At 36.2% G+C, this 12779-nt stretch overlaps 2 protein-coding genes across 9 annotated transcripts in view; both read right to left on the reverse strand.

Moving 5' to 3' along the window:
- Positions 1-12779, reverse strand: part of LOC145313402 (uncharacterized) — a 152686-nt gene that overhangs the window by 4882 nt on the left and 135025 nt on the right. For all 7 annotated transcript variants that reach the window (XR_013877323.1, XR_013877325.1, XR_013877324.1 and 4 more), the window contains exons 2-7: positions 3595-3698; positions 3408-3479; positions 2879-2959; positions 2434-2562; positions 1570-2125; positions 805-1002 (exon numbers count right to left, since the gene is read on the reverse strand). Coding sequence is in view for 2 of the 7 variants with exons in the window: in XM_080152775.1 (XP_080008901.1) it covers positions 805-1002; positions 1570-2125; positions 2434-2562; positions 2879-2959; positions 3408-3479; positions 3595-3666 (1108 nt within the window). In the remaining 5 variants the exon portion in view is untranslated. The remainder of the gene's footprint in view (positions 1-804; positions 1003-1569; positions 2126-2433; positions 2563-2878; positions 2960-3407; positions 3480-3594; positions 3699-12779) is intronic.
- On the reverse strand, positions 3697-12476 carry LOC145313404 (uncharacterized). Of its 2 annotated transcripts, none has more exons than XM_080152780.1 (12): positions 12293-12476; positions 11947-12025; positions 11709-11817; positions 7393-7501; positions 7238-7302; positions 7038-7134; positions 6767-6853; positions 6580-6671; positions 6108-6270; positions 5864-6007; positions 4842-5244; positions 3697-4217 (listed from the first exon to the last, which is right to left on the reverse strand). In XM_080152780.1, exons 1-11 carry the CDS (start codon positions 12338-12340, stop codon positions 5095-5097), a joined length of 1143 nt encoding a protein of 380 aa, XP_080008906.1. In that variant the 5' UTR covers positions 12341-12476; the 3' UTR covers positions 3697-4217; positions 4842-5094. The 2 variants fall into 2 exon arrangements, with proteins under 2 accessions (XP_080008906.1, XP_080008905.1); XM_080152779.1 differs by having other exon boundaries at positions 4837-5244.

Raw genomic sequence — 12779 nt, forward strand, 5'->3', positions numbered from 1 at the left:
AGGCATTTACAGTGTTATTATACAGTTATTTATACCCAAATAGAAAAAATATTATGAATATCAATAAATTCTCGCTTAATAAGATTAAAAGATGCTTTAGATTGGCAATTTTGATAGTATAATTTATGCTATAAATAAATCAAAAAATGTTTTCTAAGAGAAGAAATCTAGGCACCCTACTCCCTAACTAAAACTCACAAATTTATAAGTGGTAGTAAATTTATGTAAATATTGAAATTAAAATTAAAACTACCATGCAAAATCCTTCACCAAATAAAATACTATTTTAATATCATGCTTTAACACTATCAAATCAGTATTTGTGAATAAGTTGATGTTAAATCTAAATACAATATGTTAGAATCTTGGCCTCAAACAAATATTTTATTCCTTCAATAACAATAATAAACAAAGCAAATACAATCTTATACAATAGAAAATAATGCCACACTATACTACTAACAATAAGTTACATTAATGGTATAGATATCATGTAAACCTCTCCAAAGTCAATGCTTATGAACTGTAAATTTCCACACTATGCAGAAAATTATACATAAAAGTATTGATAGATATATCTAAACCTTATTATGATTATTGTTTGTTTTCTACTTGTACTCTTCTTATTTTATACAGGTTAGCCGATATATAATAATTGAATTATTTGCACAAGAAACTGGTGCAAGCAACCCTTATAATACCTTCACCTCTCAAAATACAATATTACATCAAATAAACAAACTTAAAATAGTCCAAATAATTTAATATCTCAATCCAAAAATTCTAGAAAATAAAAAACTTTACCTTTTCCAACTTGTGATTGGTCCACAGGATCCACACCGCCTCCAAAACCCGCCTCATCCTCGTAGTAATCGCCAAAATCTTCATCCGCTGCCCCGCTTCCGCCACTGTTTGCGCCGCTATTAGCCGCTGCGGCCGAAGCGCTGTAGCTTAGCGCGGCTAAGTCTTTGACTGTTAAGCCGGTTGGGTTGGGAACAACTCCTAAAAAAGGAATTATTGTATAGCATAATTTAAGAATTTTAAACAACAACAATAACACATTCCATACATATAAGGATGATGGAACAATAAAGCAAATAATATTCTTTCTTTTAGTAGCTCTTCTTTGAAATCTGTAGGTATTATTTTTTTAATTTGTAAATTAAATCAAATTTCTCCTTGCTTGTTAAAACTCTAACACATGCCCAATGCCCTATCCCCAACCCCATATCCCAGATGTCTCAAGGTGACTATGCACAAACGTGAGCTAGTGATTTTAAGCATTGTTCAGCAGAGAACCTAAGTTTTATTTTAGTGAATATACTAGGCTTTGGCTAATGATATACTTTTGTTGAGACAACATAACATTTGATGAAATTTCATTAAAAAAATGTTCATCATTTCAAAGTTTTTTCATATATGGTGAAAACTAATTTTTTAGTCGATATAACTATTTTAAGCATTAACCTAGTATATTCACCAATAAAATACTCAGGTTCGCTGCTGGATGGTACTTAAAATCACTTCCTCTTGTTCGTACAAAGTCCCTCAAAAAAGGACTTAATTTACCTGAGGCTACTGCAGCAGCTGCGGCAGCCGCAACCACCGCAACAGCAGATCCATCAAAGCTCGGCGCTCTTCTCGTTGTTAAAGAATTGGAATTTGCTGAGGTTCGTGTAGAATTTTGCTGGTCAAGCTCGTGTTTTATATCCATTGGGATCTCTTCAATATCATCTTCATTATTGGCATCTTGGGCCCTCATTATTACAGATCTAGAATTTTGATGAGCTCCTGCGGCCGCCGCCGCTGCAACTGCTGCTAATAAGTCACCGGTTGAAGCAGCTGGAGACGAGGCGGCTGAAGAATTCATCAGTTTGGCACGTTTACTTGGCGGAGCCGCGGTAGAACCACCTCCAGTGGCGTCTGCCGAAGCATTGGCGGTTAGGGGACTACCAGCCAAAATCAGCTGGTCAGAGTTGCGGCTGGAAGATTTTGAGGATTTTGCAGTTGGAGGTTGATGGTGATGTTGTTGTTGTTGTTTATTATGTGATGAGGATGCGTCTTTTGAGGTTTTAGTGCTGTTGTTATGGGAAGAATGGCGATCGTCAGCATTCAACACTTCATCCTAAATTAGTAAGGCCTTTAAATGGTTATTATGACAGGGGAAAAAATATTGTCAATTTAGGTTGCTAACATGGACATTATTTGATTGGTCAGTTCGTTCACTCAGCAAAAGAAGGGAAAGGGGAAAAGGGTTCGAATGGGGAGAGGTCATTATAATAGCCAGCTACAAGTTTCACTTTATTTGAGTACATGATAATCTAGTTTAAGATCCAAGTAATAATAAATCCATTGGCCTTTCAGAAACAGAAACATTTCTACCTATCAATTTTTTAACTTCAAGATTCAATATAATTAAAAAGGTTATTTTACCTGACATAGACCACGAACACGTAGGCGTTCTGCTACAGAGAGGAAGGAGGTGAGGTGGCCCTGCTCAACATTTACCTCTCCATTGTACATAAAATCAAGTATGGCACTCAGATCTCGTGGTTCGATGTCCTGCATAAAATAAATCTTGTATAAAAGTGAAAGGATGTCCGTCTGTGTGTACCGAAGGATATGGGTAATATCTGTACCGATATGATTCTCCTTTATTGTATAGATTCTTATAGGTCCTAGAAAGGTTTATAACTATTTTTGGGGTGGGAACCAACATCCTCCCTGGGAGAAATTGTCACTTAACATGTAAAAATGTGACTGCCCAATTCTAAGATTCAATTGTTAAATGAATGACCTGATGATAAAACTATAACAAGCGACCAAAAGTAAAAATTGTAGAGTATCTTAACAACTAAAAAAAGTACTGATCACTTACCCAGAGAACAAAAACAGGATGTGATGTTGGAGTTTGCTTTAAGAGATTCTTAAATGTTACGGAACAGGAAGACAAAATTACCTAAATAGATAGATAAACATTATACAGTTATCAGATAAAAGGAGAATTCTATTTGAGTCAAATGAGTTTTCTATTTGAGGGAAGCTTCATATAGGTCCCAGAATAGTCCTATATTTCATTTAAAAATTAAGTCTAGAGATAATTTCAGACTACATCTGTCAACTCACTCTCACTTCAAATGCAGAGCCATTCGATGCTAGGAATGCAGCCGCTAGTGTAAAATGCATAGATAATATGGTAAAATTGCTCGGTTTAACTAACTTGATCTTCATCTTAATGGAAATAAACCATTTGAATCATTTTTTATTTGACAAGGACATTTTATGCAGTCAGTATAATCTTCTAATAGAACGATGAAAAATTGGCGTTACGTTGAGATAAAATAGTTTTCCTTCCAATGAACCATCTCCTATCCTTCTATTTGGGTAGTTATAATCAAAATGTTTACCTTATGAGCTTTTAATTGTTCTCCATCACATGATAAGGTTACATCCATAAAATCAGAATCATCCCGTAATGACTAAAAATAAAAACTTAAATCTTGGGGAATTTTTTGAATATTTTACATTAGAATTCATGTAAAACAATTTTCATTATAGAGTAAATATTTCTTCTTAAAATAAATAAAACTCTACCTGAAAGGTACTTTTTATACAGTGTTGGTAGTCGTTCCATTTTAAGCAAAACTGTTCGTCTGACGACCCCATTGTAATATTGCTTTAGCCTAACATAGGCCCTTCTGAAAATATGTTTAGCATGGTACCCAGGTAATTAGGCAATTTTTTTACATTAAAGTAAAGGGGACTATGCAGCAGGGTAAGTGATTGTAAGCACCTTCCAACAGTGATGTCAAGCATTTTTGAATGAATATATTATAGTGACAGCTTTAAGATAACCCAGTGATAAGTGTCAAATAGCATCACAGTTTAAATGTTTTCAAAGTTAAAAAATATCATGGCAAAATGTTATTGTAAAGCTACTTTAAAATGCTAAGGTACTCCATCGATAACGTAATACAATTTCACCAAAAAATGATTGATATCACTACTTGAGGGTGCTTTAGATCACTTGCTATGGTTTGTGCATACACCCTTTTAATTTCCATGATTATAATGAATTCAATATTATATTTTCAATAAAATAAGCTGGCATTGACCCTTTTTGTAAATCATGCAAATAAATTTAGTGGCAAGAACATTATCACAGTTAGTAATCACAAATAAATAATAGGATTGTTTTTTTACTCGAATTTGAAGGACTGATAAATAGGGTGGGTCGATTTTGGACATTTTTTTTCTGAGGCCAAAGCGGGGATCTGCACTCAATTTATATAGATATAATACACCTCTGGATGATTTAAAATTTATCCTAAGTCTTAAAACCGCTGACGACCAGACATTCAATTGTATAGCTTTTTGTAAATGGGAGTCAAAAATTTATTGAATCAGAACTATGGCTTCATGGTGCTCCCTGGAAATGCCTTGAGGAGCTGAGTCAGGAACTTTTGTCCGTTTCAAAAAATCTCGTTCCTAGCCTGAGAAAATCTAAAAAACCTCTACAAATTGGACAATTCTCAATAAAACTTAAAAATTTTTGGGTTTTAGTGATTTCTAAGGCTAGGAACGAGATATTTTGAAACGGACAAAAGTTCCTGATTCAGCTCCTCAAGGCCCTTCCAGGGAGCACCATGAAGCCATAGTTCTGATTCAAAATTTTTTGAATGTCGTCTTTGCATACTAATAAGTAACGAATTATATTTTTAAGTGGTCGTGTTCTAAAACTCAATTTTTTAAAATTCTTTTTCGGTCAGAAATGTTTTTAAGGTTAATTGTATCTGTTGCATATCCCCGCTTTGTCTAATTCCGATATGAACCCACCCTACTGATAAATTTGGATTTTTCTCTAGTATAGTCTTACGAATAAATTTACTTAATCTTTGGAATTAGCAATTATCTAGGCTAGTTGGCTTAAGTAGAAAATAATAGGTATAATATTCCTAAATAAAAAATTAAAATTAGTATTTTAGTTAATGTTATTATTTTAAATGCAGTGTTTTCCCTGTTGAATCAAGGATAAAATTACTTTTCTTGTAGTTTAAATTATCAAAAACAGTACTATGGAAGACTTCACAATAATCATCTTCCTGAAACAGCATACGGGTCAAGCCTAGCAATAGCTTGAAAAGCTGGATTTTCTAGTTTCTCCATTAGCTCCAGTTCAACAAATTGTTCTTGAACTTGAAGATTTTCATTGTTTACAATATTTCCCAGCCACCATAAAGCCTCCTAAAATAATACTACATTAAAATATCATTAGGTAGGATATTTTTTTTTATAAAAGTAAACTTTAAGTACAAAAGTATTTTTGAATAATTTTAATAGGGTTGGCAATCCGGATCCGGAATCCGCCCAATTTTTGGGCCAATTGTTGAATCCGATTTTTAATAGCGGATTCCGGATTCTTAATTTGTAGGCTAAAATACCCCCCCCCCCCCCATCTCTTCCCACATAAACCACGAAGTTGAGAGATCAGCTGGTAACACAGAGCTCTCATTGTCCAGCCAACGATTACGTGATAACCTGTTGAATCCAAAAGCTCAGATAGGACAGCCAACGATCACGTGATGAGCTTATAATCCACTCACCATCAACTAATCCCTCTTATTGGCTGTACAGTGGTCACATGACATCAAAATAAATTTATTTTCATTTCACAGCTTTTCATGCTTCATTAGTTGTTTTAATAAGCCTTTTAAAATACTGCTAGAATCCGGAATCCACCAAAAATAAGAATCCGGAATCCGCAAGGAATCCGCCACTTTTTTTGACAGATTCTTTTAAGAATCCGGAATCCGAATCCGGCCCAAAAATTCGACAGATTGCCATCACTAATTTTTAAACAAACCTGACATATGCTTGAGTAGTTTGTGGATAGAATAGCTGTAAAAATTGGAGGGAAATCTGGATGCTTGACTAAATGTAAGCACACATCAACCCCACATGGTCCAGCACAAAGATTACTCAAAGTTCGAATGCATGGTGTTAAAACCTAAAATAAAGCTTAATATAAACAACTATTTCTTAGTAGAAAATATATTTTGAACATAATAAGTTGTATTCTATAGGTATGTTTTATAAGAATTAAATACCTTTATTAGGGGGCGAGAGTCACATTTTTGAAAAATTTCATAGGTAGCAATCTGCATAATTGTATCCAGTAGTTTTGGTGTGTAGATGGAGGAGTGTAACATCTGGTTGGAGGACAAGCAGTACATCAACCACAGCAGGTGGATGGCGGGCTTTTTAGCTAATCTAAACAGAAAAAAATAAATTTCTTTCTGATTTTCAGAAATACTGTTTAAAAAGAGATTAAAGTAAACACAGATTTAAACCTGAGCAGAGCCTGATGTTGTAACTTTTAAACATTGGAGAGAAAATTGGAATAATCTTTAAGATCTTTAGTTCATTCCTTATAGTCATATACCTCCCTGGTTTACAAAAAGTAATATGATAGAAGAAATTTAACCAGATATAGGATATTTTCTAAAGTAACACCCCTCCCTAGGTGCTGTTATTGCCTAAATGAATTATCTAATATCTATAGGTAGATAAACAAATTACCTTGTAGTTACAAGCTCTGTAATTGGAATAAGACTCTCTCCCTCAACATCTGAATGTGTCAACATGTTGTAAACAACATTGTATGCTAACTCCTAAATTAATCAAAACTCAAACAATTTTATTATTTGAATATTAAAATTCTTTCATCAATATATTTATCAGATTAAATTACAAACACTTTACGAACCTGAATACTTTCTGAATTTGAATCTGTAACTTTTAAAACACTCTGCATTGCTTCCTGGTTGTGTAGAATCCAATGCGTGTCTTGGTCCTGAAATATTTTGGACACTCAACCTAAGGAACCAACCAATGAAAATCAATAAAAGCCCCCAAAGTTATGAAGCCATCATATAAGAAAACGTTATTATAAAACTTTGGGGACCAGTATAATAAAGAGACCATAGTCCCCTTCCTACCTAAAGTTGTATTTTTCTAAAAAATTATTGATGCATTACCTTTGATTGGGTTAAATTGACAAGAACTGTAAGTGATAGCTCTATAAGCTGAGTGTTTGAGCTTGAGATGTGAGTTATTAAGTAGGGACCACTTGACCTGAAATAATATAACTTGTTAAAATAACAATAATATTAAGTGTTAATATGTGCATATCTCATAATTGAAAACAATTTAAATTTGATAATTGAACTACGTTTACCTTGCAATTTGATGTGATTTGATTTTGGCAGCTGACAAGTTAACCAGACAATAAAGAGACAAAATCTAAAAAAAAAATTTAAATTGTAGCTCATAGGTTATAAAAATAACTTATAATAATATCTAATAACTAGTGGCAATGTAATAGATACTTACTTGTTTGTTCCAATGTTTTCCCGAGACTAGTCCGATAAGCCCATGTAGACATCCATCATTATTCAGAAATTTTTCACATACTTCTGGCTCTTTAAAACCCTCACTCAATCTAAAAAATGACTTGTCAACAGTGCATAATAGGTATTCAAATCATCAAATCATATTGATTCGTTAGATGCTACTCAATCTCTCTTGACTGGTCCGTAGTTCAAAAATGTTTTTAGAGAATGACTTAAACTCAAAAAAAATCAATAACTAACGAGTTAAAACAAAAATAAATATTGTGAGACATAAAGTTTGGTAATAAGTCATTGGGAATAAACAGAGTGAGTAACATAAAGTTTAAAGTAACATATAAGATAGAAAATAAATCTAAACAAGAATAAGAACAACAATATAATTAGGGATGCTACATTGGTCACGTCTACGCCGTGCATCTACCTTCATCAGCAGAAGCAGCAACAACACCAGCAGCAACTGCAGCAGCAACAACACCAGCAGCAGATGGAGCCAAGAACCAATACAACCACACTCCCACCCTATCTTACCCACGTTCACCATCAGGACGTGTGCTCCAAAATGGTTTTTCACTAACATCGACAAAGAGTTCTACTCAGCTAAATCGAGTTTTTACTAGACCTGACAAAGAATAAGTACCTACCAGCATCACTTATTCGGCTACTTCTAATCAGAGCTGGCATTGAACAGAATCCAGGCCCTAAAGTCTGGTATTGTATCATATGCTCAAAGAAACTTGGCCCATATGCTGTTCAATGTACAAAATGCAACAATTGGCTCCATGTTAAATGTTCCAACTTAACATCAATAAAACATCGACAACAACTTCCATCTTGGACAGGACCATGCTGCAGCCCACCACCAGCCCCCAACCCCACCAGCCCCCCCAACATTCGTGCCCCCCCTGCCCCCGTCAACAGTCGTGCCCCCCGCGCCCCCCCAACACTTGTGCCCCCCCTGACCCCCCCAACACTCGTACCCCCCGTGCCCCCACAAACACTCGTGCCCCCCCTTCTACACGTGCCCGTAGGAGTGCCCCGCCCATCCGTAACAACCCCCCACAGGCGAGCAATGAAGATGAGGAATACAACGTGAATATATTACAATACAACATCAATGGATTAACCAAGAAACGCGACGATCTTCTCCACTACCTTGGGAAGAACAACATCCCTGTCGCTGCCCTACAGGAAACCAAGCTATCTGATAGATCCAAACTATCAAAGCTACCTAACTACACCCTTGTACGTAAAGATCGAACCAACAAAGGGGGAGGTCTTGCCTTTATGGTACATAAAGATCTTAACTTCAATGTAGAACCGACACCTGCCATTCTAGAACAAGATCAGTTCCTAGAATCAATTACCATCAAGATTCCTGGCATAAACAAGGAAGATCTCTACATAAGAAACATCTACATCCCACCACAAAGTAGCTGCAACACACCCAATTATGTTCCCCCCCTTGAACATATATATGATGGACTTGGCAAAAATTCCTACGTCATCGGCGATTTTAATGCACACAACGAGCTCTGGTATTCAGAATCAAATCCTTACCAAAGAGGCAGACACCTTGTAAACACAATTGCAGGGAAAGAATTTGGTATCATCAACGAAGACCTGCCCACCAGAATAGCCAATGGCACATCCACTGCTCCGGACATTAGTATTGCGTCATCAAGTCTTATTCCATACACCACCTGGAAAGTAGAAAGGAAACTAAACTCTGACCATCTTCCCATCACAATAAGTCTTTCAGCAACCTTCAAAAAATCCAACACTAAAAACAGGACCTTCATAAACTTCTCAAGAGCCAACTGGACTAAATTTACTGCAATAACAGAAAAATCTTTCAACACCGCCAGAGAAGTAATAAATGTTTTCAACGCAGAGAAATTTTTTCGAAACACCCTTTTGAAGGCAGCCAAGACTTGTATTCCTGCCGGACGCATCCCTAAAGTCTACAATGCTGTTCCTACAGCTGCGGCCAGACTCATAGAACAAAGGGATGAAATAAAGCAGAACAACCCAAGTGATGCAAGACTCCCAGATATCAACAAGGAGATCAACAAAGCCATTAATGAACACCGGAAAAGTAAATGGCATGAACACCTTTCAAAATGCGATCCTGGTTCTAAGAAACTTTGGAACACCATTAAAGGCCTAAATAATAAACCTGTCCAACCTGACAACCAAGGCATAAGTTTCGGCGGCAAAATGACCAACAACCCGAGAACCATGGCCAACAGCTTCAACTCGCAATACACCCCACGATCTGACACCAAGCCTGTACAAGCTCTTAGACGAACCCTCAGGAATATGAAGAAGAAATCTAAGAGTAGAGCAGTCAGATTTACCCCCACACAGACACTTGAGGCAATCAAGAAGTCTAAGAATTCTAAGGCCCTTGGGCCGGACGGACTCTCTCCAATAATGCTGAAACATCTCGGTCCAAAGGGTATTAAATACCTAACTGACATCTTTAACCTGAGCCTTCTCAACACCCACATACCCAGCATTTGGAAAACAGGGAAGATAATACCACTCCTGAAACCTGGGAAACCAGCAGACCAGGGTACAAGTTATCGACCTGTATCACTTCTTTGTCCTGCCAGCAAGATCCTGGAAGCCCTTCTCCTACCTCAGGTGAATGAAGCGGTGAACCTTGCAGACCATCAGCACGGCTTTAGGAAGGGCAGATCCACCACCACTGCCTTACACACCATCAACAACTTCATCACCACCGGCCTCAACATGAAGAAGCCTGTAGAACGTACAGTATCTGTTGCAATCGACCTTTCAAAGGCCTTTGATACGGTCGACCACCACCTTCTCCTCCAGGATATAAAATCCCTGCCGCTCAACAGTTACGTGACACGCTTCCTGTGCGCCTATCTCAGAGGTAGGCAAACATTTGTAGAATTTAGAGGTTCCAGATCAAATTACAGAGTTGTTAAACAAGGCGATCCCCAAGGAGGTGTACTTTCACCAGTCTTGTTCAACCTGTACATGTCATCAATGCCAAGCCCTCCAGCAAACATCCTCCTGGTTACCTATGCTGATGATTCAAATGTACTAGGACGAGGACCACTAATTGATCCAGTGGTTAAAGACCTGAATGCTTATCTTTCAGTTCTTGATAACTGGTTCAAAGGCCGTAACCTATTCATTTCACCATCAAAATCATCTGCAACAGTTTTCACCACATTCTCAAATGAAGCCAGCACAGTACTAGATGTTAAAATCAACGGCGAGACTGTTCCATCTGTCAAACACCCTAAATTCTTAGGGGTCACATATGACAACATGTTCTGTTTTAACCATCACACTAAAGACCTAAGAACAAGACTAAATGCAAAAAACAACATCTTAAAGGCTCTATCCGGTACCACATGGGGTAAAGAAAAAGAGGTGATGGTCAACACCTACAAGTCCATCGGACAATCACTCCTAAACTACTGCTGCCCCATCTTCACCCCCACCCTCAGCGACACAAACTGGGACAAACTGCAAGCTGCCCAAAATACAGCTCTAAGAACGGCTACAGGCTGCCATGAAATTACAGACATCGATCATTTACATGCAGAAACGAAAGTTATGCCTGTAAAGGATCACTGCCAGATGCTCAGCAAGCAGTTTCTGCTGGCCACACAGCGTCCCAACCATCCCAACAGGTGTAACCTGGTCCCGGCCCGTCCCAGAAATTTCCGCAAAATGAGAAATACACTTGTTTCCGAGTTTGGTACACAGGTAAACTCTATATCCCATCCAGATTTACCTGAAAAGGACTACAAATCCAGACTCAAACAAATACACACAGAATCAGTGAGAGACTCTATTGCCAAAATGGCGAACAATAAAGTCCTCCAAGCTAAACCTCCAGCCATCAGTAAAGATGAAAACTCTCTCCCAAGAACAACAAGATCCACACTGGCCCAGCTGCGTTCAGGGTATAGTTCATACCTAAACACTTTCCTGGCCAGGATTAACAAGGATCCAAACAAGTTTGTGCCGGACACATGTCCAAAATGTCCAGAACTGCACACTACAGAACATCTTTTCAACTGTAGTCAGAACCCTACGTCTTTAACAGTGAAAAACCTATGGAGCACACCTATCGAGACAGCCAGATTTCTTGGTCTACCTGTCAGAGATGATGAACCAGTATGAATAGGCAAAGGGCTAATAGAAGAAGAAGACAATATAATTAGGGTTTAATCTTGTCATAGATCTAACTATTTGAATGGCTTTATTGACAAAATATCATTTTTTATAGGTAATTTCTGTAATAGGTACCTTTTAAGTTGATCCAAAGTAATTTTGCCAGATTTGCATTCTTGACAAAGTTGATCTAATTCTCCTGGTTTCATTTCACCAGTAAAATCTTCCTTCTCAAATTTTCTTCCTACAATTTTAAAGTATGTTTATTTTCCAAAAATACCTTATTTTTTATCATATTCAAGGTTAAATATACTTTTCAAATATGTATAAAACAGTAATTAGGCAAATAAAATCTATCATTTTAACAACAAACCTTTATTAATGGCCTGGGACCTTCTTTTATCTCTAGACTTTGTATTCTCATTATGGGCACGTCTAACTACACTTCTCACCTAGGATTTGAGTACTTTCATTCATTTGATTATATCTATCAAGTCTTTTAAGTGTATTAATCACAGAGCAAAGGATTTTGGTGAACCCCTCTATCAAAAATAATAATAATTTGACTGACCATAAAGTTATATTTGCATTCAAAATGGTGCTTATTACAATTAGTCATAACCCCTTTTTTATATAATACATAATGCTAAATATACCGGTTTCAAAATTATTAATGGTTGATAAAATCACAAATAATAAAAACAATCAGAAATTCCAACCTCAGTGTCCCCTGATTCAAAATTAGAATCTTGTTGTAAACCTGACATTTTTAGTTATTAAAACCGCCTTTTGGAGTAATTATTTATTAATATATTGTTAAATTTTCATCCATTTTATCCTCTGAATATAAATGAATTAGAAACAATAACATTAAGTGCTGAGCACCTTTTTATTAAACAAAACATAAATACATCAACGACGACTTTTAAATCTTGTTTAGAAGTTGTTTTTAGAGACAAAAATTATTCTGACCTTTTTTAAAACAAATCAGTCAAAAAATGCAATTTTTTCTTCTTAGAAAATAAAATAATAATTATTAAAGAATAAATTTATATTTTGGTGAAAAATTTGGCTATTGCTTCTAAATTCAGGATTTATGTATGTTAGTTGTCATAATAGTAATAATACTTTAACTTTTTTATGTACACAATGCAACAATTAATAAAAATAGTAAAAATTGTCATATAATAATCTGTTTTAGTCAGT

Source organism: Acartia tonsa, chromosome 3 (assembly GCF_053477335.1).
Source record: "Acartia tonsa isolate MP-2025a chromosome 3, ASM5347733v1, whole genome shotgun sequence".
Lineage (NCBI taxonomy): Eukaryota > Metazoa > Arthropoda > Copepoda > Calanoida > Acartiidae > Acartia > Acartia tonsa.

What these genes read in the sequence shown, in the direction of transcription:
- LOC145313404 (XM_080152780.1), bottom strand. Translation starts at nt 12,340, where the DNA reads ATGTCAGGTTTACAACAAGATTCTAATTTTGAATCAGGGGACACTGAG. An exon ending in GTCCCAGGCCATTAATAAAG is followed by an intron (nt 11,818 to 11,946) that starts GTTTGTTGTTAA and finishes TTAAAATTGTAG; the next exon opens with GAAGAAAATTTGAGAAGGAA. An exon ending in CAAATTCAGAAAGTATTCAG is followed by an intron (nt 6,672 to 6,766) that starts GTTCGTAAAGTG and finishes TGATTAATTTAG; the next exon opens with GAGTTAGCATACAATGTTGT.